General features: G+C 36.6%; 1 protein-coding gene across 1 annotated transcript in view; it reads left to right on the top strand.

Moving 5' to 3' along the window:
• FBXL17 (F-box and leucine rich repeat protein 17) overlaps window positions 1–26,767 on the top strand; it is a 288,616-nt gene that overhangs the window by 168,635 nt on the left and 93,214 nt on the right. Inside the window, exon 7 of the mRNA XM_027671152.1 lies at window positions 22,991–23,067. Coding sequence (XP_027526953.1) covers window positions 22,991–23,067 — 77 coding nt within the window. The remainder of the gene's footprint in view (window positions 1–22,990; window positions 23,068–26,767) is intronic.

Below are 26,767 nucleotides of genomic sequence, written 5' to 3'. Positions count from 1 at the left end.
TACATAGAATACCTTGGTAAATATTGTACTTGGCTTGGTACCCTATAGATTGTTGTACCCTGGATTTTTAGGTTGATAACTGCAATCCTTACACTTTCTGAGCTGACTCTGAAGGCACTGTTGTCCTTTCTGGTAATGAAAAGTAAGAAATGTTAGGAATCAAACTAAAAAAGCCACTTAAACAAAGGAAGAAAAGAGAGAGGGAATGTGTGCATGTGATATACTCCCTGCCCTGAATCATATGCCAAAGGATCTTTGCATCACAGTGTGCAACACAACACAAGAGTTGAGTGTGGGAGTCAAAGTGAGAGTCATGTCCATTCTTTCTGTCATGTTAGAAAAAAAAATTTAGGTGGTTAGATCCAGAGCACTTGTATAATAGATGGTTGAATGGGAAAATTTATTTCTTGCTGAAAATCTGTGACAAAATACTGCTGCAAATATTTTTGACAAGATGTCAGGAGTAATGTTTAGTTTTCTGAGAGTGTTCTGACTAAAGTAAAATGTCTTATTTGAAACCCAAATCTCAGTATAGCTGTAAATCTTCAATAGCACTTACAGAAAACTACTTAAAAGTATATCTTTTTAGATAGTGTGGTGGGTTACCCTTGGCTGGATGCTGAGTGCCCACCCAGCCGCTCTATCACTCCCCTTTCCAGCCAGACAGGGGAGAGAGTAAGGTGGAGAAACAGCTCATGGATTGGGATAAGGCAGTTTATTTAAAGCAAAAAGCAAAGCAGAAGCTTACACACACAAAAGTGAAGCAAAGCAAAAGATAGCAGGGTTTATTCTCTATTTCCCATCAGCAGCGACGTCTGGCCACTCCCGAGAAGCAGGGCTTCAGCACGCGTAAGGGTTCCTCAGCAGGCAGCCATTAGACAATGAATGCCTGCCTTCCTGATCCTTGCCTCAACTTTTATATCTGAGCTGCATCATATGGTATGGGACATCCCTTTGGTCAGTTTGGGTCAGCTGGCCTGCTTGGCAGTAGCCAAAACACCGGTGTGTTATCAACACCCTTTTAGCTGCCAACGCAAAGCACAGCACTATGAGGGTTACTGTGGGGAAATGAACTCCAGCTCAGCCAGACCCAATACAGGCAGATAGCCCACTTTCTTCAGGTAGTGCTTCCCCATGTACCCTGAACTGTTTGAAATGTTTGTGTAGGTTTACCGTGAAACACTAAAAACATGTTTTCAATACCCAGCTTCAGGCAAAATGGATCTCCATAGAATAATAGTTCTTGATTCCTTTTATATGGCTTCCTCTAATGAAGGCCAGTTGCCAATTCTAGTTTCAAATACAGTTCGAGACAGTTAGTGCTTATAGGAGGTTTTATTAATTCTTCTTTGCACTACAAAAGAGCATTCCTGACTTATGACAATAGCCACTGTACTGTTAAATTAAGGGTATTTTTACAATTTCAAAAATTCATGAAAAGTGGCTCAAGAGTGTTCTCCTATTTGGCACTGAAAGTTGAATTATCCTTGATTTTATTTTCTTAAACTGCTGCTGTCAAGAGGTTTTCTACTTAGTTCAGCTGGCAAATAACCATACCATTAGAAATATTCCTATTTTTGTACATAAGGCAACATATTATTTTATCTTAGTTATAAAAACCAGACAGCTGAAGCATCTGTGTTCAATGCACTTGAAAGTAATTGCATTGATGTTTTTGTTGCAGAAGGATTAAAAAGTATGTATTTTTCATGTCTGAAATAAATGAACTGATGTTAAGAGGCTTAACATCAGTTAATTTTGAAAAAGTCATATGTAGAAGGCAAATCATATTTGCTGTATTTATTTCTGCAGTAAAATGTTATTGGCTCTGACACATGTCTAAATGTATGATACACAATGTGCTGAGCTTCATTTAAAATCTTGATTTTTGCTGACTTTTTCTGAGGTTGTTGAAGGGTGCTCAGCCTTCCATGTGAGGGTTATCTGTATGGAGCAGGCAACCTCTAATTCACAGCTTGAATCCCTTTGATCTGCTGTAGATAGCAGCCTCTATCATTTATTTTGAACTTCCCACCTATTTTGGAAAGCTGGACTGATTTTCTTCTGTCTCATGCATTCCTGCTAGGTGTGTTAAGATTCAGAATTTCAGCTGTTTTCTTGACTACTGATTGCTGCTACAGTTTTCTGAAATCAGTGTCAGCATGAAACACTTAAGGAAGTGTGGAGACATTTTTCTGGAGGACCAGGAGGAAATCTTTCTCACTCTTGAATGACAGAACAATAAAAACTCACTCAGGGTGCTGTTAGGTGACAGTTTTCTGCAATTTTCTAAGTTTCAAACTGGAGTGTAAAGTCTGTCTGCCTGCCCCTCACTTGTAGATAAATGTCAAAGGAAGGCAAGGTCATGTAAAATTCTTCAGATAAATTTAGTTCTGCTTCTCACTTGTGCACGTATGCCTTTTTTGGCTCCTGGTCACATTTGACAAGTTCTTCCATTTGACTATGTAGCAACTAACATTTTCAATTTAAAAAATTCAGTATTTAGTTTATATGCATTGCCATACTTATTTATCTGGCCTTTATTCATAGAGTTGCTGTGTATGTATTTGCAACTGTAGTCACGTGTACAAACACAGATGTTAAAGTTAATGCTCAGCTCAAACTGCTGTCCAAAAACAGACTCTTAGTGTGTTAAGATCACTGTAATACTTATTATGTAGCATATTTAATTTCTGTTAATTATTTTTAATTTTTTCCATGATTTTCTGTAATTGCACAGAAAATGATAAAAACTATGTTGAACTTCATTCAACATTAAAAAAAGTCTTTGTTTTTAATTTTCAAGGTATCTAACTTGTAACAATTTCTTTGTGAGAACTGTAAATCCGTTTTCATTATTCCCTAAAGGTAGAATATTTTCCTTTTTTCTTCCTGGAATTATATATAGTGGCTTTGGGGGTGCTTTACGTTGTTATATTTTTTTAATTTGTATTTATGATTAATATAACAAGTTGAAGCAGAACTGTGAGCAGCTAATTTTTGCCCTCTATAAGGTCTTTAAAATAACCCTGAAACCTTTAATAAAGCCTCACAGTATGTTTGGGAAATACATGGAAATGCTAAGTAATTGCAGGTGGATATCTACACTGACAATATTTATATGCCCTTACATTTTTTAAGCAGCTGTAAGATACAGTATAACCATCTGGGTTGTTGGCTGCTAGATTCAACACATAAGTTAAAACAGTCGATTTTATGTTTGATTTTTCATACTACTGTTTCCAAAGGTGTTCTTTTAAAAGATTTTCTTCAAATGTTTTTGAACATGAAAAATTCCTATTCCTATGTGAAACCTTATCTAGCTCATTTATTTTTACACTAGAAAACGCACTTTTTCCTGAAGTCTTACTTTAGTAGTTTTTGGTTGTTTTTCTTGTCACTTGATTAACATATTACACTGTGTTATTTTCCTAAGTCTACGGTTTTGGAAGCTTTTCATGGATTATGTTTCTTCTCCTACCATCTTTCTTTTTTCTATGAAAGAGGAAAACAAATAATTTTTTCATCCATTTTTTTTTCCTTTCAGATGCTAATATTTGTGTGAGTTTGTAGGGGATTACAGAGTATGATAATAAGTTGTTAATTGCATTATTGCGATTGTCTTTAAAGTGCACTGCTGAAGTATTTGAAAATCCTTAAGAAAGCTTATTAAGAACCTCTGTATGCCTTTAACTTGAGTGCTTTTAAATATTAGTGGCCACTTCTGTTTTCCTTGATCTTGTTGGGTTGAGAGGCCTACAAAGAGTAACTTGGATGAGTGGGATTTTGCTGGTTTACACAAATCACTGAAAACATGGCTGAATCATTTTATTTGAGGCATAAACAAAATTCAGAAACTCGGGGAGTTCTTCTTCTTTGTTCTTCTTATCCTGTATTTTGTTCTGGTAAAAGGAAAAATCTTTAGTAGTTCTTGGATGTTTGCAAAGCACCATTTTTTTCAGCCACAACTTCAATACTTGCGGAATTTTTGGGGAAAAGCTTTAATTCTTGAAGTGTTACCCATCTGCCTAGATGTGATGGTAGGCATAAATGCTTATTTTATTACTCTTTTTATAATAGATCTACCTGGCTAAAGAAGTTTTCCAAATTGTATAGGAAGTGAAATACTCCCACTGTATGAACATAACCTGAAAATTCTTTTTCACTGTGTTGGACAAATCACTATTTTCACCCTTAGTAACCTTCAATCCTGATTTGACCTGTTACCTTGTCATCTCATACATCAAGCAAAATTATTCTGGATGAATATAAATGAAAATAATTCGGAGGGTAAGTTTACATAGTGGACCCTGGAGGTGAGATCATGGTTGACAAGGTGAGAAGAACTAGATTCCTATTCCAGCTCTTCAGTCAGTTGGAGCTCCTATCTGCCAACCCTTCCTAAACATTTCAAACTATAGCCAATGTTTGTAGTGATTTAATTGCCTTCCTTGTTGTCAAGGAGTATGTTGCAGCATACAATAATCATCTAAGACAACAGAAGGAAATGATCATAGACACTGAGTTCCATATCAAGAACTATTCCTGTGCTGCAGCCCAAATCTGTGTGGGCTCCTTTTTACCACTGCCTCTTTGTTTTTATGTTAAAAACAATAACAACAACAAAAAAACCCCAAACAACAAAAAACCCAAAACAACAAAAAAACCCCAAATAAACTTCTCAGATGTTTGACAAACATTAACATATATTTAATATGGGAACCTATGGTGTTGACACTGTGTAAGTAGGTAAAATAGAAATGGACCTGGAGGACTTGGGTTTTTCAGTGAGGTTTTTTTACTTGCAACTGAAATAAGAATGTAAATGGTAAGCTCTTAGCAGTAGGATATGTCCTCATGTGCAGTCACAAATCAGTTGTGAAATTATATATTATGTAATTATTATATAATACTGTAGGCTTATCTTTATTTCCAGGATTAAAATGATTCTGACTGCTCTTGGTTTTAAATTAGTGCTGCGATGTAATGAACAGATCTTTAAAGCTCTTTGACAGAGTTCTCTGTCGCTGTATAAATAGGAACTACTGTTAATAAGTATGGTCCAGACAGTATGTGTCAAGGCATCCTGAAATCTCTATGCCACAGCTCAGTCTTATTTTTGAAGTAAGGAGCCCAGAGGGTGGCAGTGAAGGCAAAGTTTTCGGGCTTTGTCCAAGCGTTTTTCGCAAAGACAAGCCATGCTGAAAAGCAGAGACGTTTTAGAAATCACCAGGTTACCACTGGTAGGAAGAAACTGGCTAAGGGGAAAAGGGAGTCTTTCTTCTGTGTCCAGCAGCCTGGAGAGACACACAAGAGAAAAGAGAGACACACAAAGAACCAAGACCTGAGATTACAATAGTCGCTGTGGTATTTTTTGCAGGGACAGTTCTTATTTCCATAATTTCTTATACTGAGAGTGAATGTCGTTCAGAATAATGTATTGAGAGTTGATTGTAGTTATGATAGCTGATGTCAGCTGATGGGCAAGAATTATGACTGTTTCATGATTCCTACACTTTTGAAGTTATTAAAGGACAGAAAAGTCTTCAAATGTGGATTCAGTTGAAGAGGTACTTGGATTTCAGTTAGATCTCTCTCACTTGCATATGCTTAGCATGATCTTGGTTTCTTATATCATGATGTTAAAGATTGTGGATTATTATTCTATCATCATATTACAGTAACAAAGTCTTATGGGTTATTTTATGTTACATGCAATTTTTAATGTTGTCTTTTGTGTTGCATCCATTTCACTGAAACACTGTTCTTCTAATTTATTGATTAACAACTGTTGTTTATATAAAAAGATTAATTAGAATTCATTTTAAGGAGGTGTGGCAGTTTGAGCCACATTAGAAATCCAAAAATCCAATTTCCAAGCTTCCCCACCCCCTCCCACAATTTATCCCAACACTGGAGAGAAACTTTCAGGCCAGAGGCTTCTATAGGGGAAGGGGGAAGTATATACATTTATTTTACACAAATAAATACTATACAAACTAAAGGCAACTATATATATGTTTATTACATTTCTATCAGTCCTTTTAAACCCCTCCCTTTAACTTTAGTCCAGGAAGAGCCTTCCAAGGTTGCTAAGTAACGCAGTCACTCTCTTGTGGGAGTGTTCTGGGTTCCTGAACACTCCCTAACCAACCTTCAACTGTTTGCTGCAGTTTTTCTCTCCTCACGAAGTCCAAGAAGATAGCTTTGAGTCTGTCCTCTCATACCTCGGTTCGTAGGCTGCTGTAGTGTAGTCCAGCTTATCCAGCGTCCATGTCCTGGAATTTTGATTCCTCCTCTGGGTTTTCAGCTGTCCTGCGTTTAGATCACGGCAGAGACATCCTCCGGGCCTCTCTACGGTCCGTCTCCAATTTCGCCTGGGATTCCTTTCCCTGGCTCCGGGCTATATTTAGCCCATCGACTTCGACTCTGCTTCAGTGCTGAGCCTCTCCTCCACTTTACAGTGGAGGAAAAGAAAAGGCCCCCCTCCACAGCTTACAGCTGCAAAAAGTGGGGGGGAAGAGGGCTTGGCTGCAAAGCCTGCCTCTCTCCTCTTACCTCAGGTGCTGTGAATCTCTTCCTTCACAGCACACACTCAAAATGCTGCCTCTAACTCTGGCCTAGGCAGATTTGGGGGGCCATAGGGCTCCCCTCTCCCTCCGGAGGGGGGAAAAGAAGAATCCCAGCCACCCCCTGGCCTTCTCCACCTACACACAGCAGACACCAGCAGAAAAAAACTGCCAGCGGCTTCCGGTGGCTGTGTATATATGATTTTTCAGCAGAAGCGAACAACATGGGTGGTGACTGGCTCTCCAGGGAACACTGCCCTGGCACCCAATCCCCTTGAGCCCTCCAGCTCCCAGAGGAGGCCACTCTCAGCCTATGACAGGAGGGTCTACCTTATTTTAAACACTGACTATTAACTAATTGATATTAGCTAATTATCTGGATTTGAAATCAAGGTGATCTATAGACAGAAGATTCACACTGACTCTAATAATTGCAAAATTCTGTAGAATGTCTGAGTCAGAGTTACTGAAAGGTATATACATTTGGAGTTAATTATTTCTGATGAATACTAAGAGGAATGCTCTAAAAAGCATTTCCTGTCAAATTTTATATCAGTTTCAGCTTCTTGAGCTGTAGTCAGAGAGTGACTGCAACCATATCCATCCGTGACATGAAAAAAAATATTTTATTCACACTTTTGGGATTTCTCCTTAGGAGAAAACTAGAATTGTTTTATGGACTCGCTTAGATTCACATTATATGTGTCTAATTTATATACACAAGGTGGCAGTGCTTTGTTTGCAGGTGATAGTAAGGGGTGTGTCATGGTTTGAAAAGGCCCAAAATCCAATTCCTGATTCCTAGCCCCCCTCCCACATCTCAACCCTATGTGAGATGGGTTTTCCAGACAAAAACACAAGACTCAATATGGGAGGAAGGAATATATATTACAGTGACTATACAACAAATAAATAGTATAATACATTACATACAATCTTAACTCTATCTCTACCATGACAATAATATTTACAATGGGCCAAATCTCTTCTCCCTCTAAATAAAAGTCCAGGAGAGAAGAAGAAGAAAAGACCCCTTCCAGTCTCTGAGCAGCAGGTCTCTCTAGAGCAGCCGTGTCTCTTCTTCTCTTCCATCAGCAGAAGCAGTTGCTGGCTCTCTGCCAGCACGCACGAGGGAGGCCTCCAAGCCTCTCTCGGCCCCTCATCTCCAAACAAGGGGTCTTTCCGTGGGCTGCGTTACCCCAGACAAAAGGTTGCTCCACCACGGTCATATCAACGAAGTACTGAAGCCTTCGTGACGGTCTGGTATCCTCAGGGGAATTCAAGCCCCTGTGCAGAACTTCTGTGTTCTGCCTCAAGATGGCTGCCAGCTTCTCTGAAGCTTAGCAGCAAGGGGGGGCCCAAGGTCACCCCACACACACATTCCTTTGGCCGTCCTGGCTTAACTCTCAGGAGGCCGAGCTTCTTAGCTCCTCTCTGCAGCGCATACTGCACCCCAAGACTCTTTCAAGTGAGTCCATCAATCTTCCTCTCTCTCGGAGGAGTCTCCAGGGAGTTTGGGGAGTGTTAGTTGTTTAGTTCTTACCCCCCGAAACTCTGTCTCTGCAGTGGCTCAGTTCTCTTCCTGCTGCTGCTTTCCTTTTCTTCTGACAACTCTGTGTCTGCCTCGACTGCATGCTGGCTTCTGTTGCTTCTCCGGTTCTTATCTGTTGGCTCTTTGCCACTGCTCTCGGACGCTGCTGTCTCTACTGCTGCTCCGTCTGCCCACTCACAGTGGAGAAAACTCCTCCAACTTCTCAGCCTCAGGCGCTTAGCCCAGTTCAACACTGTTCCAAGTCCCCATAGCCCCCCAACCGGCGGCTGGGGGGGGCAAAGCCCCTAAGGGGCACTGAGCCCCTTCCTTGTGGCTCTCACAACATAGCCACCACTTCTTCAACAACAAGTACCACCTCTTCTTTTCCGGTCTGAAGATATGTTTATATTTTTGCAGGAGCACTGATTGGGTCAAACCCCAAGGGTCACCACCCCCTGGGGGTTACCACTTTTAGCTTCAGGGGGAAAACCTGGTTCAAACCACTACAGGTGGAATTTTGTCCTGTAAAATCTTTTCCTCTCTCCAATATATCTGCACACAATATGTTACTGTTTTTATATCCTTATACCAAAAAACTGGGGGAAACGTACATTGACAGAAGTATAAGAATATGCAGATACTGTATTTCTGGTATGTTTCCATCGATGTTATTGTTTAGATATATTAAACATTAAAATAAATACATCTCCGAAGGCCTAACATTTCAGCCTTGCAATTTTTACAGTACATACAAAAATCTTTATCTGAAAAACTTCGCATTAAAGAAGGTCATAAAGACAGCAAACTCTGACTTATTATCATTTCAGTCTCAACTGTTGCCTGCTTATTATTTGCTCAGTACTCTATTTAAGTGTATAGTTCAGCAATCCCAGTGTTGCAGTGATCATAGCTGACTCTTTGATGTTATTGGAAGTATCTAAATCTTTAGTTAAACAAATTAACCCTCATCTAGAGGCCATTCAAGTGAATTATGAATACCTGATTCAAAAATATTTTCCTTCTTGCTGACCCAGTGTTCCTAACATAAGCTTGTCTGCTTGTAACTGTAGCATACAATTGGAGGGAATCTTTGCCAGCCAAGATCCATCAATTGCAGTTTTTTAAGTGAAAATACAAACTGTAACCAAGAAAATATGTGAAGAAAACTGCAATGGGAAAATTCAATTAGGAAACATTCTGCACTATTTGCAATTATGAAAGGTTAAGAAGATCTTACTTTGTAAAATTCATATATGTAAGCAACAGATTTGTAAGAAGCAAATACTTCAAAAACTTCTTTACAAGGTGCAGGTATAAAATTAATTTGGTGGTGGCTGAATTGAAAATTAAAGGTATGGATACAAATACATTACCTGTTTCTGTACCTATGATGGTCACCATCTTGTTTGACTACACTGAGCACCTGCTGAACTGCAAAATATGACTCTGATGACAAGAGTTAGTCTGTGGTTGGTTCCATAACAGATTTATGTGATCTCAGTAAAGGATGTCGTGTTGGGTTTCCTGTGACATGTAGCTTGTATTCTTCACAAACTGGTACTTCAGCTGATGGCTCCATCTAGCACAGAAACATTATTTCACTCTGACCCAGGCTCATTGCTGTCCCAATCCCCATCACAGGGATGGTAAATTTTATTCAGTAGATTAGCAGAGATGGAGTTAGCTTGAAGATGCTCAGACTTTTTTTCATCACAGTGATGAACAAAATCGTACCTTGAGGTGCCTAGGGTATAGTCAATAATTCTGCCAGAGCCACACAAACAAGTCAAACAGGAAATGAGGATCCCATTAAAATCAATGAAGGAGAAAAACTCAAGGCCTGTGAGCTCTGCTTATTACTGATACTCCCCTTGGTTTTGTTATGAGAGAAATAAGCAGAGCTACTGTCATCATTTTCTCAACAAAAAGCAGCAGATACTAAGAAGAATTTCAGCCATATAGGTGAAGAATTCATCCTTATGCCAGAAGGACAAACAAAGTGAAGTCCTTTCTAAGACTAGGATTAAACTCAAAGTCACTGAAATCAAAAAAGGCATTAGGATTCCACTTACTAATGGAGTGCCTTTCTGAAAACTGCATGCATTGCGTAACAACTGGCTAGAATGTGCCTATGAAGAGTGTGGCCCTGCTTTTCCTGCTTTTTGGTAGTTATTTGTTTTACAGGAAACTGATACATTATCTTTAAGTCGTTACATAATGCTAATTAATTCAATTCATGGCCTCAGGCAACATATTTAGGCGCCCATATCACTACGTGTATGTTTCCTGGTATGCCCAAGACCAACGTTAACTAAAACACAACTCCATAAGCACATTAGAATGCTAACTGGTACAGGAAATATTTAAAGATATTAACACTGTGAAGTAACCAGTGGTAGAGGTAATTAAGCCTGTCATCAAGCCACTTTGAAGGCCTAATAGTGTTTGAGGCCACTGCATAGAGAATCTTTACCTGGAGTTACAGATTTCAAACTATTTGCCATGGTAAAGGATTTTGCATTTTTGATTTATGGGGAAATGTGATTTTTCTTCCATGGGGAAGGTCAATCTCTCTAAACCAGCCTCATCCAGGCTGAAAGTACCAGATGAAAAATGAAATAGAGCAACAGGTAGAAGCTCATCTTTCAATCCAATATGACAACATTGCCAGTGCTTTGTGAATTGCTTTCAATGCCCATTTACCTCCTAATGGAATTCCAGTCCTGCAATTAGAAAACAAGTTTTCAGTCCTCCTGTAGATGCTGGGATCTAAAGGCAGATAGAAACTTTATTTGACTGATGCCTCTCTCAGGTACAGGCAAGTTAGTAAGAATATAAAGAAGACTTTTCTCCAAATGACAGTTTGAATTTATAAAATGTTGCAGGACTGTCTAGCAATGAGTAACACACTCCTTTTTGTGTTCTGGCAATAATCCAGGAAATATTTGGAGCTTCCATGGGAAACTTGAAAACTAGTAATTTAGTCAGAACTAAGAGAATGAGAGCATAATCTTTTCCAATCATCTTTGTCAGTATAACCTGTGGATGTCCTAGCATACAGTAGATGTTAGAGAAAACAAGGTGTCCTCTAAACACAGTATTTATTCCTAAAATTCATCCTGGGCTTATGCTAGTTCAGAGATTTCTTTGTACACTTTTTCTAATTTGGTACCAGAACAGTAAATGTGGTGATAGCCAAAGAAATTCTGAATATAGTAGATGTCAGAATAACTTCAACAAATAGTATCTGTTTTGAATTAATTTCCTAGTAACCTGAAACGTTGTGTTGAATGGTGGAGACATGTTTGCTCCAGCTGACCATCAGCATACTTCTGCTGACTGCCTTGCTTACCTATCTAACAAAGTGCAAAGCAAACTTAGGTCTCAGTACTATTCCTTTTGTGATTTCTCAAAGTTGCACGTATGGAAAATATGTAACCTTTTCATCCCCCCCCACTGTTTCTATCAAGCACACACACTAGTTACTTTGCTTTTCCCCGGACTTCCCTGGTGAGTGAAGAAATGTGCCTGTGTTACTTTTATATAGAAATGACTTCTTGCACAGAGGAGCAGGCAATTCCACCTCTGTTTGACCTGGTTTAAGTGACTGCCAAATTTTAGAACTCAGACTAATATGTTAGCACTGTTCTTTCCTTGGAAAGCTTCAACTGTCAGCGGTGTTTATTACTTTAATGCAGTATAATATTACTGCAGGAAAGTAGGAAAAGATAGATCTGCAGTAAAGTGATTCCATAGATTTTTTTATATTTTATTAGTAACAGTTTGCTAAAAAAAAAAATCTATGGAATTATAGTTATGTCTAGTGATTTATGAATACATCACAGAATTCTTGCTTCAATTCTCCAGAGAGGCAAAAATACAACACATGAAAATTTCCTTGGCTTTTTTAATAGGTAGATTTTCATTAACTACATGATTTCTAATGGCTTAGACAGTTACACCCTTATGGGTCCCGCTGGTTCAGTTTAAGAAATGATTTGATGCTGTTTCTTATTGTCCTGCAGCAGAACATAATAGTCACTGTCATAGCTGAGATGCCATTAAGGCATCAGATAACTATTTCTGTTCTCTTTCAGTGCAAGGTTAGCTGAGGCTTGTCAGAATCTAAACTTAGAATGTAAAGATTTAGGATATTCACATCAATGAACTGAGGAACTCGGCTTGATTATATGAACCATCAGGTTTATTAAATGCCTTGAAAAATTAAGAAGAAAAAGATAGCAAACTCCTAAAATTTCAGTCAAAGTCCTTTACTTGTTCTTAAGTTTTTTTATATTGTTTTGGGTGGCAATTTATTAGTTTTTAACAACTAGATAGCTTTTAGGGTAGCCAAGCAAAGAATAATCTCTGCAGATGCAGGTGCAGGCAGGTATCACTAAGTTAATGTTTCTTTTACAAAACTACAAACAATGCTGATACAACAAATGTAGATAATTACCAGCACTCTGAAGGCCTGACAAAATCAGAACCCTGTCAACAAGACACGGGGGACCTTGAGACTGGAAGGAGTGAAAAAAGTTTATTCATTTATAACTGAATGTGTGGTTGCTCAGTTATGAAATTTCCAGCTACTGAGAACTGTCTTGTTTTCTCACTACAGTTTGAAAGGGCACAATATATCCAAGTATTCTGTCTAGACAGATTATTTTCCAGTAAGATTACATGAAAAGTTAAGTACTTTCAGATTGAATAATACTAGGTGAAGTTCATACATTATTAGGTGGTATTAAAATCTGCATTTAGAGAATATAATTGGCAATCTACTAAGATCATGACACACAGAAAGAAGTAGTGCTCTTTCAGCTTCTAATAAATATATTTGCTAGTATCTTGTCTGAGTTAAAAGGAGACAATTTTACTTCATACAAAGCACAGACAGTATCATCAAGCTTTTTTCTGTTACATTCTTCAAGCAGCTTACCAGTAACAGAAGTGCTAGCCGAGAGCCTTGTGGAAAGGAATTAATTATCATTTTATAAAGGACTTCTGAAATTTGCCTTTAAGGTGCTTTTTTTGGTTTTGGGGGTTTTTTTGGTTGGGGGGTTTTTGGTGGTTTTTTTTAGAGTCATTTCTGTCTTGGTACATTCTCCCTAGTTTAAATTTTCTAAGAACCTTGGCATTCTTACCGACATTTAGAAAATACTTCTTGGCAAATTAAGGCCTTTTAAGATTTTAGTACACATGGAGGGGTTTTCTTCTAAGCTAAAATTTGTATGCTAAAAAATTGCAGGTAAGGTATTATGTATGACGTATAGAAAATTTCACATACAAGCTTTGCTGTGATGCTACCCTTTGGGTGAGACCTGAGAACTGCAGCATTCAGCTGTTACTCACATTCTTTAATCTCTCTTCTCTATAACATTTGTCCAAAAATGCATTGAGCTTGATATTTTCTTTCATCAGTTTTGCTAACTTCAGCACAATTAAATTAATGTAACAGATCTACGAAGTTGCTCTAATTTTTAAAGAGAATTGCACCCCAAATCAATTCTGAAGATACATGAATTATGGTGAGTACTGGATTTTATTTTTTTCCTCTTTGATTATCTTGGCTCTTCTTCTGCTCCATCATCATTTCATATAAGCAGAAATTCTCTACAAACTTGAATGTCCTTCAGCAGTAGAGGAGAAATATCAGATGTGATGATAGGACTGTTTTGCAGAAAGCTTCCTTATGTTCTCTAAAAGACTTCTTTTGCTGTCTAATGGAAGAAGTTACCTCTCCGTGTAAACCTTGTTCATCTTGTCTAAGTTTAGATCATAACTTTTAGCAATACTACTGTTCTCATGAATAGGATTGAGAATATTTACCAAAACTTTTATTGGGATTTTATGTTTTCACAGAACTGAGCCTTTACCAATATTTACTCACTGTCTATTTACAACTCAGTATAAAAGTAGATTTATACAATATGTTTCCATTTTGAAAAGGAGAAAATGAGGCAGGTTTTGCTGTTTTCTTAAAATTACCAGGAGGAACCCTTGATGAAGTCCATTCTCAGTCCACATGACCCATTGACCATGATCTGCAGTGTCATTTCAGGAAAGGATAGTCTTTAAATGAATAGCTGGTAGAGGTTAGTGGGTTTTTTTCTGGATTAGAAAAGAAGTAAGAGATGCAAAAGGGATTGGAAGAGTAAATCTCAATAGAGATTATCTATTTATGTGCCAAGCTCAGTGAAGTGTATGTCAGCCCCTGTGGTATGAAAATCAAGCAGTGAATGTGATGACATATTCTTTCATATGTGTGCAGTCCTTGTTTAGATCAAGAAGTACAGAGCTGTATAAACATGGTATTTTATTTTCAAAATATCAGGTGAATTTTTTTTTCATTTTCATGGAAGTATTTTAAAGTTTATCCAAGCATTTCAAAAGGACACTCTGAAGAATAGTTTTGGGAAGTTATAGCACAGCAGTACAGTTCCCATTTCTTACTTTCACTCTTAATCTTGGAAGCTTTTCTCTTTTAAAAAAGAGGGCTATTTTTATCTTATTTCGTATACTAAATCCTAATGGGATAGCAAGACTACTTAAAAAAAAGTCTTTCAAAACTGAGGCCACTGTAACTCCAGGAAACATCTTGAGGCCTGAAGCATGTAAATATAATCTCTAAAAGATGAGGAAGAATTAAGGCAACCCCCCCTGCTCAAAGCCCAGTCTCTTCCCATGCACAAAGTGGTGCAACTGAGCTGGTGTACACCCTTGTGTGTTTTGTACTGAGAGAGAGTTATAGCAAAACTTGAAGCTTTTCTTCTCCTGAAGGTCCCTTCTCCTCTACACTTCTCTAAATTTGCAGCATGTGTGGTAGTCTGTCTCTGAACTCCTTTCCATGTTACTAAGTCATTTCATGCTAGTAATATTTCCATGTTACTAACTCCTTTCCATCAGTTACTAGGTCATTTCAAGTAAAGATTCAGCCTTCAGAACACACTTTCAACGTGTGAATGTCACCTCACCTTCTCTGTACACGGCTGAGATAGTGGGACCTCAAATATCTTGTTTGAATTCACAAGGATTTGCTTATGTGCATAGAAATAGAACTTACAATTTACAAACTCCTGATCTTGTCTGTAATTACTGTGCAGTAATCATTTTCTAAATCTTCACTTTTTTGCATTTACATGTAGGCAACATTATGAGAGTTACCTCCACACTTGTCTTAGGAAATGTGACATCATGACATTAACTGTGTGAAGAAGCAATATGTATGTAAACAATTTTTCTACACCGGTACACAAATCATAGAATCTTAAAATGGCTTGGATTAAAAGGGGTCTTAAAGATCATCTGGTTACAACCACCTGCCATGGGCAGGGACACCTTCCACTAGACCAGGTGGCTCAAAGCCCCATTCAACTTCGCCTTGAACACTTCCAGGGATTGAGCAGCCACAGCTTCTCTGTGCCTCACCACCCTCACAGTAAAGACTTTATTCCTAATATGTAATCTAAACTTACTCTCAGTTTGGAGCCGTTCCCTCTTGTCCTGTCCCTATATGCCTTTGTGAAAAGTCCATCTTTCTTGTGGGCTTCCTTCAGGTACTGGAAGACTGCAATTAGGTCACCCCGAAGCCTTCTCTTCTCCAGGCTGAACAATCCCAATTCTCTCAGCCTTACCTCATAGGAGAGGTGCTCCATCTCTCTAACCATCTCGGTGACCTCCTCTGGACTCTATCCAACAGGTCCATGTCCTTCCTGTGCTGGGGACCCCAGAGCTGGATGCAGCACTCCAGGTAGGTCTCACCAGAGTAGAGCAGAGAGGCAGAATTCTCTCTGTCACCTGCTGCCCACACTGCTTTGGATGGAGCCCAGGACACACGTGGCTTTCTGGGCCATGAGTGCATACTGATGGCTCTTGTCCAGCCTCTCACTCACCAGCTCCCCCAAGGCCTTCTCAGCAGAGCTGCTCTTGGTCTGTTCATCCCCCAGCCTGTGTTGATACTAGGGGTTGCTCCAATCCAGGTGCAGGTCCTTGCACTTGGTCGTCTTAAACCTCATGAGATTCCCGTGAGACCACTTCTAGAGCTCTTCCAGATCCCTTTGGATGACATTCTTTCCTTTAAGCCTGTCAACAGCACCACTCAGCTTGGTGTCATCTGCAAATTTGCTGAGGGTGCACTCGCTCCCTTCATCTATGTCGTTAATGAAGATAGTAAGTAACACTGGTTGCAGTATGGACGCCAGACGGACACCGCTTGTCACTGATGTCCTTTAAGAGTCTGAGCCATTGGCCGCTCATAGCAGAGTAATTCAACAGTATCATACCAGGAATGCAAATGTTTTGCAAGCAGAAAAGCACCACTGAAACAGTTCAGGAAGGAAGCCACTGTTTGGTTTTGTAATATAAAATAATGCTTGCTAAGAAATACGAATTGTCTTGCTGTCAGTTAACAGTTCCTTGGTTTTGCTTATGACAATAGACAGGTTGCCACAATGGATGTAGGAAGCTGTATTTGAAATGCTGTATCAGATAGATCTTTTCATCTCAAATGTGAATTCCAAAATACTACAGAGTTCTTAAAAAATAAAGAAATACCATTTAATTGTCTTCCAGACTTTAGCATAATTAGCTGTAGAAAATCAGATTTATGAGGGGTTTAGAATAAGGTTATTTTTCCTGGTTGTTTATTTCTATTGAATCCATTATGGTACCTAGTTCCTCCAAGCCAGAAGGGGACCAAAGGCCACCTGGAATACTACTACGTGTAAAAGTCAGATAGTGGAATTAAACAATTTGCTAAATCTCTCCTTTCTGGGCTTAATTGCTTGCTGGATTTACATGCAGTGAGGGTAACAGGAGGCATTTAATTTTAGATAAGAGTACTAATAAATATTTGAAAATAGATATTTATTGCTGAAAGACAGGGCATAATAGCTTAAGCACAGAGCTGATTCATTTATCTGTGTAGCTCTCTGACTGGAAGCTTTCATGCACCTGACCAGCTTAGAGCGGTAGCACACACTGTGGGACTTTGCCCTCTTTGACCTCTGTTATTTGTGAGTTCCAACATGAAAAAAAAAGAGCTAATCTGTTTTCCTATGCTGTAAGTGGCAAAACTGTTTTGCAAACCTAATTTTAAATTATATTGATTTTCTTAAGAATACCTCCCTGCTAATCACATTAATGACTGCTGTAAGATAATTTCTGTTAACTTGTATAACTAGCACTTTGCATATTGGCTCCGGACAAAAAGGACTCTTCAGATTCTGTTTGTGTTTTTGCTTAAAAGTCTTACCCTGTTTTGCTAGCTCTGTGGTTAATACTGTTTCTTATAGATGCAGTTCTTGGTGTTGAAATTAAAAGCCATTTTAAAATATATATTTTGAATGTGATTCTTATGTTAAAATGGCAGTAAAACCGTGTTTTTTTCAGGCTAACTGAAAGACAAGTATAAATCATACCTCTTATTAGTATAAAGTAACAGTAAACAAATGTATTGAAAGAGATATATTGGTCATAATGCAAATAAAATGATCAGTGAAAGAGAATGCTGAACCAAGAATATGTATCCATCAGTGTATGAAGTTCATCATTTATTGTTAGTTTTACAAAGGTTTATAGATCTCTCAGTAAAATGTTAGTATTTTCATTGTGTTAGCCTTCAAATGATTCCTTCTGAGTGCAGAAGGCCTCAGAATACATGAATTTTTCAAGACTGTATATGCTTCTGTAGTATGAGGTTTGGTTTTGTTATGGGAGAGACTTGGTTATTGTATTACATTATTGCCTTCCATTGGAATATTTAAGTCATCAAACCAATGACTGTATTATTATTGTATGTGCAGCTACTGTCTTCTGCCTGAATTTAACCATTGAAACTATAATTTTTGAGGAGCACTATATATTTCTTTGTGAAAGGTTTCTGATTTCTAGGGCTTCCTAGTAGTGCTCTTGGTTATGTTTTGAAAGGATAGTGAGGTGTGTTCATTTCACTGTTTAAAAGACAAATGCATGGCAGTCAAATGCAAAGCAGACATGTAAACAGTCTGATGTTCGCTTTGAATCTTAGGTAGTATGTTAATGTTTTGCATTTTTTACACCTCTGTGGTGAGGGAAACTCACTCCCTCAATTTGTAAACTCATCAACAGTATATGGCAACTCCTGTTAGCTTCGCTCAGGGCTGAAGAGCATCTCAGACTGTAACAAGGTCTCCCAGGACCAGTTACACCACAAATACTGTACTCATATTTTCTCATTAGGTCCTTTCAGTTGCCACAAGTACAATTTTCCAATGTTTTTAGATTTAGACGAAAAACATAAAAGCTCTGTGTACATATATATGTATAATACAATTGTTTTCTGTAACTTGAAGATCTTTGTTGTCTTTTCTTACAGGTATAAGTTTGCAGTTTACTTCAATTGAGTCAAAGAATGTAGGTTTCTGTTGGCTAAGAGAAGAAAATTAAAGGGTTTTGAGATACTTTTTTTTTTTAGTTTGTTGGAGTTTAATTTTAAGCTTTACATTTTGCAGTACAGTGTGGAAAGTCATAAACATTGACTGTGACAAATCATTGCATAAATGTATTTGTGGGAAGTTATCAAGAAGATAGGCCTAAATTTGAAGTTATCAGTACACATATCTATGTTTCAGTCATGCAGTTCTGTTACTTTTGAAGAGACTTGTTGTCAGAGAAGCTCTATGCCACTAAATCTGTACATTTTGATAATTTTTCTGGTCTTGTATACAGGCCAGGTGGGAAGAGCAGTACACACAAGTACATGTTAGTGGACAAATTTCTGTAACACAGAGAGTTTTATTTATATGTATAAATTTTATATATATATAGATATATATATATACACACACACATACATTATAGCTATATCATTTTCATCTTGTGGGTTTTTTTAGCTTTTCAAGTAGAAAGACATCTTTAGAAATTGCAACAGTAAGAGGCAATCTTAGGTTTTTGTTAGTCTCTGAACATAATGAATTTTGGAATGCTGGTATGTTGGTACATTCAACATCACAGTGCTCGGCAAGCTCTAGTTATCTTACAAACTTCTGTGGTCTTGGGACTATTTTGAATTAACAGTATGTAGGTATGTTTTTTGTTATATTCTTGGTTTCTTAAATATTGTTTGATTGGCTTTGTTTACGTGAAATCAGTTGGTGCTCTTTGCCTTTTCCTTGCTCCCGATTGCACTGTAAATTTCACAGTGCATGATATTATTTCCTTACTTTTAGAATCAAATGCAATAAAACTGAATTGCTTATCAGTCTATCAGAGAACAGCATTCATAAAATATTGAGTAGATCTAGGGAAAGCTTGGCATAAGCATTTGTTAGATAATATTTTCAGGTCTAATGAATAAGCACTTTCTTCCTAAAATATTTCATGTTCTCTGTTTTGATGTTTTAATGTGTTATATGGTTCTAAATGATACTCATTTACAAAGTAAGAAGTGAAGAAATTTTAACTTTGGCTATCTCTGATCCAGACATGTATATTATCAAAGTTCTAATTATAGTTTTATTTCTTTATTCCTTGGGTAGTGAACCCTTGTCTCATTTTTGGTAATAAGTTATTTTGAGTGTGAAAGTCTCTTTTCTTTCTAGAAGATTGTTTATATTTTCATACATTTTGTACAGCTGATAAAAGCCTGTTCAGTAATCTTGAGTGAAGAGATTTTAAAAGTTCTTTTAGCCTTGGTACACAGCTTTTGCCACCATGTCCATGTTAGTCTCCAACTTTCATGGGGTTCATTTTTCTCGTTTGCTCACTTCCATAACTTGCCACTGCTTTAAATAATAACTTTGCTTCTTTTAGTTACTAGTATAATGCTGATTTTTTTTAATTTTTTTTTTAGGTTAGGCTTCTTTGTTGTCTAATTCAGCAACATTGTAAATATAAGTACTTTCAATGATATCTATGACAATAATCTGACATCATTTTGATGGATTATTACAATAGAATTAAGACAATTTGTTTTCTAGAAAAGGTTAATTTCATTTTGTTCTTTTAACCTAAAAGGTAAAAGGTAAAAGTAATAAATAAAAGGTTAAAAGGTAAAAGTAATAAATACACAACTACTCTTATTTTTCCTTATGTTGTAAAGAAGTCAGTTGCTAGTAGCAATTATATATTGTGTGACCCTCTAAAAAGCAGAGACTGATAAGGCCATGTAAAGTGTTTCTTCTGTCTCTGCAGGTTGATTTACATGGGGATGATCTATAGAAAGGATAATAGAAATTAAAACTGGAATTAGATTGACTGATGCAAGGTATAGAAAGCACACAAAAAACTCCATAAATTCAGTATTTCAGCTATATATATTTTTCTTTTTTCTCCAAACTAGATGTGTCATTACCTCATTCTTTTAGATGTTAGGTGATTTTAGTATTTTCAAGAAACAAAGGGAAATGAGGCTGTCAAAGCTCCATTTTTGCCTTTTTTGTCTTTCTTCTTTTTTTTTCCTGTTTAATGAAGATAGCTGAAGATTCTGAAGATTTTCTTTTCCCAGTAGCAGAAAGTGAACTGTATTTCATTTAGACTTGAGGATGTCACTGAGAACAGGATTGGAGTCACTCAAGCCTCTTGAAAAAACTTTAACCCTTAGAGCTGGTTCTACTTGGAAGGATTAAAGAATACAATTATAAAGGCCACACAGTCAAATACTTTTGCATTTACACAGGTAATACAACTTTGACCCTGACTGATTGAAAAGGTGTGTAACTGAGCTTGTAGAGAAAATTAGGTAGTCTTTTATGTCATCTTGACTGTCTTGTGGTTGTATTTTTAGATACTGACTGCTATACTGCAATATAATTTTTGTTAAATTGATGGTCTCTCAGTAAGTAAAAATTATCAAAAATGATTTGAAAACTTTTAAAGCCATTTGAAAAAATTTTCAAAACATTTTCCTATGTTCAGAACTTTTATCCAAAGTGTTTCATAGCATCATTACTCTGCTAAATGATTTATGTGATAAGAATTAATAAAAGCTTCTTTTAACCCCGATACTGACTTTTCAATTTATATTTGCTGAAATGTCTAATGAAAATACTGCTAGTAAAATACATTATAATGATTTTCTATTTATTTATATTACTAATATTAGCAATAAAATCTCATTATTAGCAAGTATTTTTCTGGAATAAACAATAAAAAAAAATTTCCTCATGGTCTGGTTATCTTAATAAACCAGTTAACAAAGATGAGTGTGTTCCTCAAAATTATGTCTTAAGGGAACAGAAGTTTTTCATGTACACTGAATGTGTTAAATGCTCTAAATCTTGATCAGTTTTTTTAGGAAAATAACCTGATGAAACATATAGTTCTGAGTTACTTTATATTTAAAAGCATAATCCTGGTGTAATTTCTAAGAGAAAAGTGTCATGCTTGCTAATTTTCTTAGCAGAAAAGTTATGGATTTAAATGAGTATAGAACCTGGAGGTTCACCCTGTTTTATTTCCCTGTCAGAAGTTACTATGCTAAATATTACTTTCCTTTCTTTGTGTATTTGTAAAGAAAGGGAGTCTTTTCCCAATGACAAGCATTGCAAAAAGTTGCTAAATATTAGACCCTCACAGTTGTCAAGGGTTGAAAATTTATAATAGTGTTACAGGAACTATGATTAAGGTACTCTGTCAGAGGTATGCTGTTTTATTATTATTAGTGAATTTTCATTGTATATTTTAGAAGAAGGAAGCAGACAGTGGACAAATAGATGCGAAGGACTGTTGTTCAGTTATTTCTTATTGTAAACTGTCAGAATTAGGTGGTTGCTTTTAAAAACCTAAAATTGGCGGCATGAACAGTTAAATCAGATTGGGAGATAATCTATTGGTGGTGGTAAATGAAAGGAAAAGGTCCCTGAGGATGTAGGTGTATTTTTCAAAGTATGACAAATTCAGCAATACCTATTTTCTTAGAAATTGGCAAGTAATTTAATTCTGTGTACCAGGGTTGATTTAAGAGTCAGAGTAGGTGATTGGGTAATTGACCTGAAAATTAAAGTTGAATATATTGGTTCAGAAGAAATTCAGACAATTTATCCGGTAAAATACACTTTTAAAAATGTCTGTGTAGAAAATAGCACAGTAGTCATGCTATTTGATCTAATGAACAGCTGATCAACATTACTGGGACTGAAAATATATGTTACGAATCTATGATTTTTGAGTGATGTGCTATAAACAATGCAGTTGAAAACACAGCATTAGGCTTGGCCACAAGTACATAATAAGCTCATATTTCATTTCATTAATTAATTCATATTAATTTTCTTGCTTACAAGAAATCAAACAACAAGATTAACATAAACTCTGTGTTTTATTGCATATTCATCACAGCTGTGATAACCCAAATGAATGAGCTTCTCATAGTCTTCTCATCTATACAAGCTTCTCTAACAATGTATTGGAACACCAAGAGCATTTCAGGACTTGGTGAACGCTGACTCATGCAGTAATCACTGAAGAAATACAAACATGAATTTAAAATTACATTTTCTTACATTTTGTGCTCATTACGGTGCATTTATAGTTTTTCCCTAGAAGAAAACTCTTAGAGTTTGAAATTTGCAATAGAAACTTTCTGAAGTTATGCAGTAATAAAGAAATGGAAATTCACATTTTTGTAATTTTCCTAAAGACTTGTCTGTATATATTTCAAGGAAGTCACTATTCATAGACTTATGAAAATATTCATATAAAGGCGTTCAGTTTAAAATACTGTTTTTCTGCAGTGTATACATGTAGCCATATGCATTTTCAGCAATTTAGAAAATAATTTAGGAAATTCAGAGCAATTTACAAAATAAAGAAATTGAGATACAGTACATTACACCTGTGGATTGTGCTCTTGCTATTTAAAAATTATTTATTGTCTTTTAACAGTAGTTTTACGCTATGTATCTTCCAGATGTGTGGAGGTGATTGCCAGAGAAGGACGGAACCTGAAAGAACTGTATTTAGTATCCTGTAAGATCACTGACTATGGTATGTAATATACCTATATCTTTATTTTTGTGAATATTGAACTGGAGTTCACAGGGGCTCTTATAGAAAGTGTTGGAAATGTAGAGATAAAAATTGTCTAACCTTTATCCATAAAAATAGGAAATGTACAAAAAGTGGTTGACATGCTTAAAAATACATGTAATTAGAAGTGTGAAAGTCAATGTATGTATTTGCTGCAAAATATCCTTATCGAATTGGCAGTTACTGGGTAGTCTGGGTACAGTCCCCTTGAAATTATCCTGGAGACCAGGAGAGCATTTGGGAGAAAATCCAAAAATAGGCATTTCTAGATGCTGTAAAAGCATAACTAAGCAAATAAGAATGGGGATTGATTGCCTATTGTAGGCCATGAAATTTGAATGAACTTGATGATCCCTTAAAAATGCTGTTGTGATAAAATAGAGAGGAGCACCTGAGGAATTAGATATCCTGTCTGATAGGCCATAGAGAGAGACAGATTTTATATTTAGAATAGGAAAAATTCTTAGCACTTGCTTGTGTTTGCAAAGGCCGCTTTGTTTTATCTTATTTAGGTTTTTTTCGAGTAAGATATTGACTTCAAAATAAGACACTTATTTCTGCAATAAGACCACATTCTGAAATGTCTGTCTCTCACCTGCATGCCTAAATTTCACTAGTATTTACAAGCTGTATATTTGAGATGTTCACATCAGGTTTTCAGATTTTGTTTCTCATTCACTTTTTTTTAATTATTATTAATATTTTAACTTTCCACTCTATAGCTTTTAATAAGGAATTACTATGTCAAAGTAATAAATTACTTTGACATAGTTTGTGGCCACAAACTCATTCTTTTACTTTCCTCTTCAAATTTTGCAATTCACTGGCGTTTGCATTGTGCATAGTGAAGGTGCTTCTTGCCACTGCTGTAGCATGAGAGAGACTTGTCCATTCTGTCTGTGTATTAGAGATCTACCAGCCTTACTGTTGTCCCTTCTGACTTCAACAGCCCATGTAGAAAGAATTATCATGGGAATGATGGGATCCACATCTTGAGGATCAATAATTTCTCAGATGGATTTCGCTCTTCATTCGCTGCAGTTACTGAGAGGAAAACAGGATTTCTCCCAAAAGTAGGGAAAAAACTGAGAAACTGAAGCAAAGAAACTGAGGATAAGGAAACCCTTACTTGTGAAAGAATGGAGAGAGAGAAAAGAAGTGTCCATGGCTAGATGAAAAGTAGGCAGTGTGTTTCACAGAATGAATAAGTGGAAAATATATATAGCATTTGGCTGATCAGCTTTGTCCAACCTAAGCTTCTGTTGACTTCTGTGTACCGAGGCTCACCTGTCACTAATATTTTGGTTTCTGCAGTCACTCAGCATCACTGGGACTTTGCGAACATTTTCTATTGATAGAGTTGGTACTAGTTTTTATCATTCACTTAAAGATGTTACTCTTTTTGCTGTTAAGGATCAGTAAGACTTCCAGCAAAGTAACTATGATACCAACTGATTTTTGATACATTATTACTAATTGATTAGCATTGTAATCTTCAGCATATCTGAGCGTGTCAGCCTGACAAATAAATTCTGCTTTTGATATCTGAGCTGAAAATGCAAAACAAACTGCAACAAAGTAGAATTTTTAAGCATAATTTATGGTTTCTAAGAAAACCAAGAGGTTGCCCTAGATTAAAAATGTGATAGGAAGTTAATATGAATTAGTTTAACAAGTGTGTTGCAGGGTGCAGCCCTTTTTCTTTCTTCCTTTTTCATTAATTTTCTAGTACTTCAGTTGAAGACTTTCCCACATTTATTTGTGGTGCTGTTAAGTTAAAAAAGTGAGCCCGTTACTGCACTGTGAGCTCAGTTTGTTGTTGAACTTCCTTTGTCAAAGAACCTGCCTTTCTTCTCAGAGGGAGAAGAGCAGCCATTCTCCTCCTCAGAGGCTTTTCAAGCCCTTGTGTACTCTGCACCTTTGTATTTGGACAAGTAGAGGAAATCATCTGAGAAGCACATGCATGACTTCTTGTGGGACCTTTTAGGGGTCTCCCATGGTCTTACAAAGACTTATATCTCCACATGCACAGTTGTTCAGGCTCCGCCAAGAACTGAAGCTCTGTGACAACTGTGCTTTTTTCTTTGGTAATCCCAAGGGTGAAACACATAGTTGTCCTTGCTTTGACAATTAAAATCTTGATGGCAGGTTTGTAAGTCTGATGAAGTACGGATGCAGGATTTTGAAAGCCCTCTTTGAAGCGGATGAACAGCAGTTTTTGATGCTACAAAAGTTAGCAGAATTTTGATGTCTGGGAGAAGATCATGATTGCTGAGTAACTCAATTGGAAAAAAATTATTTCCTACAAAATTTGTAATAATTTGAGACATTAGAAAATAATAATTGTAAGAAATAAAGAAAATAATTGCAGCAAAGACTGTTATTAATAACAGTTAATTGCAATAAGGTATTATTGCTCCAATAATGCAATAAGGTATGTAGGCGTGAGGTAATTTCATGTCCTCTGGAGAAGACTATGAAGTGCAATCTCAGTCATGTTATTCATATCATTCTTCTGTTTTTCTGATTTCTACATAGGACACCATGCAAAACTACTAGGCAGACATGTTTGTATCTAATTAGTATTTCTAAAGCATGCTAAAATACTAAATTTTATTTTGGAGCCTAAAAGATTAATTAAAAAAAAACTACATCCTAATAATATAGCCATAGGCTGCATTCCTTTCTCTGACATTTTTCTGACCAAGCAAATGTTTTTTATAGAGTGCAAAAAACCAGACAGATTAGGATTCAAAGAGGAATTGAACATACTGACAGTTGTTAACTTGTGAGAAAAAAAATATATATTGCTCTATTTCATGTTGCATTAGAAAATGAATAATTTTGTGGGTTTTGTTTACAAAAAAGATGTTTTATTTATTTCTGAAAGAAATTATGTTATTATGTCTTTATGTTTGTCTAGCATAATTTTCTCAAAATGTATTTTTAATGAGTGATGTTTGTTAGAGTGTAACATGCTAGGATGCTGACAATTAGTTTAACAGTTTCTTTACATCCAATACATTGTTAAATGCTAAATAATAGCTAGAATTTATCTGGACTGATGGACTGAATTACTATAATCTTTGAGATAAACACCTGTTCACCCAAAAACATAGACAGTGAAGTTAAAGCTAAACATTAGTTCCTCATAGCATTTCGCCCTTTTGTTAAGCAATCATGAATTAAGTATGGATTGTCAGTACTATCCTTGAGTTTCCTGCCTTTTGTTGATTTTTGTCACAATCTTAACTTTACTTAAACATAGTGGGGTTTGTATTTAAGCTTTTACTAAGAACTAGTAAGGAAGCTGGGCTTTCTTAGCTGTGGAGAGACTGTGTGTCAAATGAATTAAGTTGATGTGAAGATGTATAGCAGTGAGCTGGGGCAGCAAGCACACACAGAATTGTGTAACTGTCTTTTCAATTTTATGCTCTAGTTCTGGGTTTTGTTGATATCCTTAGTGCTGGGAATTCTTTTTAAGTAAATTATTACTGACGAAGTTTGCAATGGTGTAGAGTGCTGTGCATTCTGAAACACAAAAGTGAGATTTGGTGTTCAAAGATGAAAAGATTTGATGAAACCAGCCTGTGAAACAGGACTAGATGTTTTAAGGGTCTGATCTTGCAGTAATGTGTTTTTACTAAGAATTACTTTA

This window comes from Neopelma chrysocephalum, unplaced genomic scaffold (genome assembly GCF_003984885.1).
Source record: "Neopelma chrysocephalum unplaced genomic scaffold, ASM398488v2 Primary Assembly neopelma1_97034, whole genome shotgun sequence".
Lineage (NCBI taxonomy): Eukaryota > Metazoa > Chordata > Aves > Passeriformes > Pipridae > Neopelma > Neopelma chrysocephalum.
Note: the sequence above shows the minus strand (reverse complement) of the source record. Positions and strands in the feature narration are given on the sequence as shown.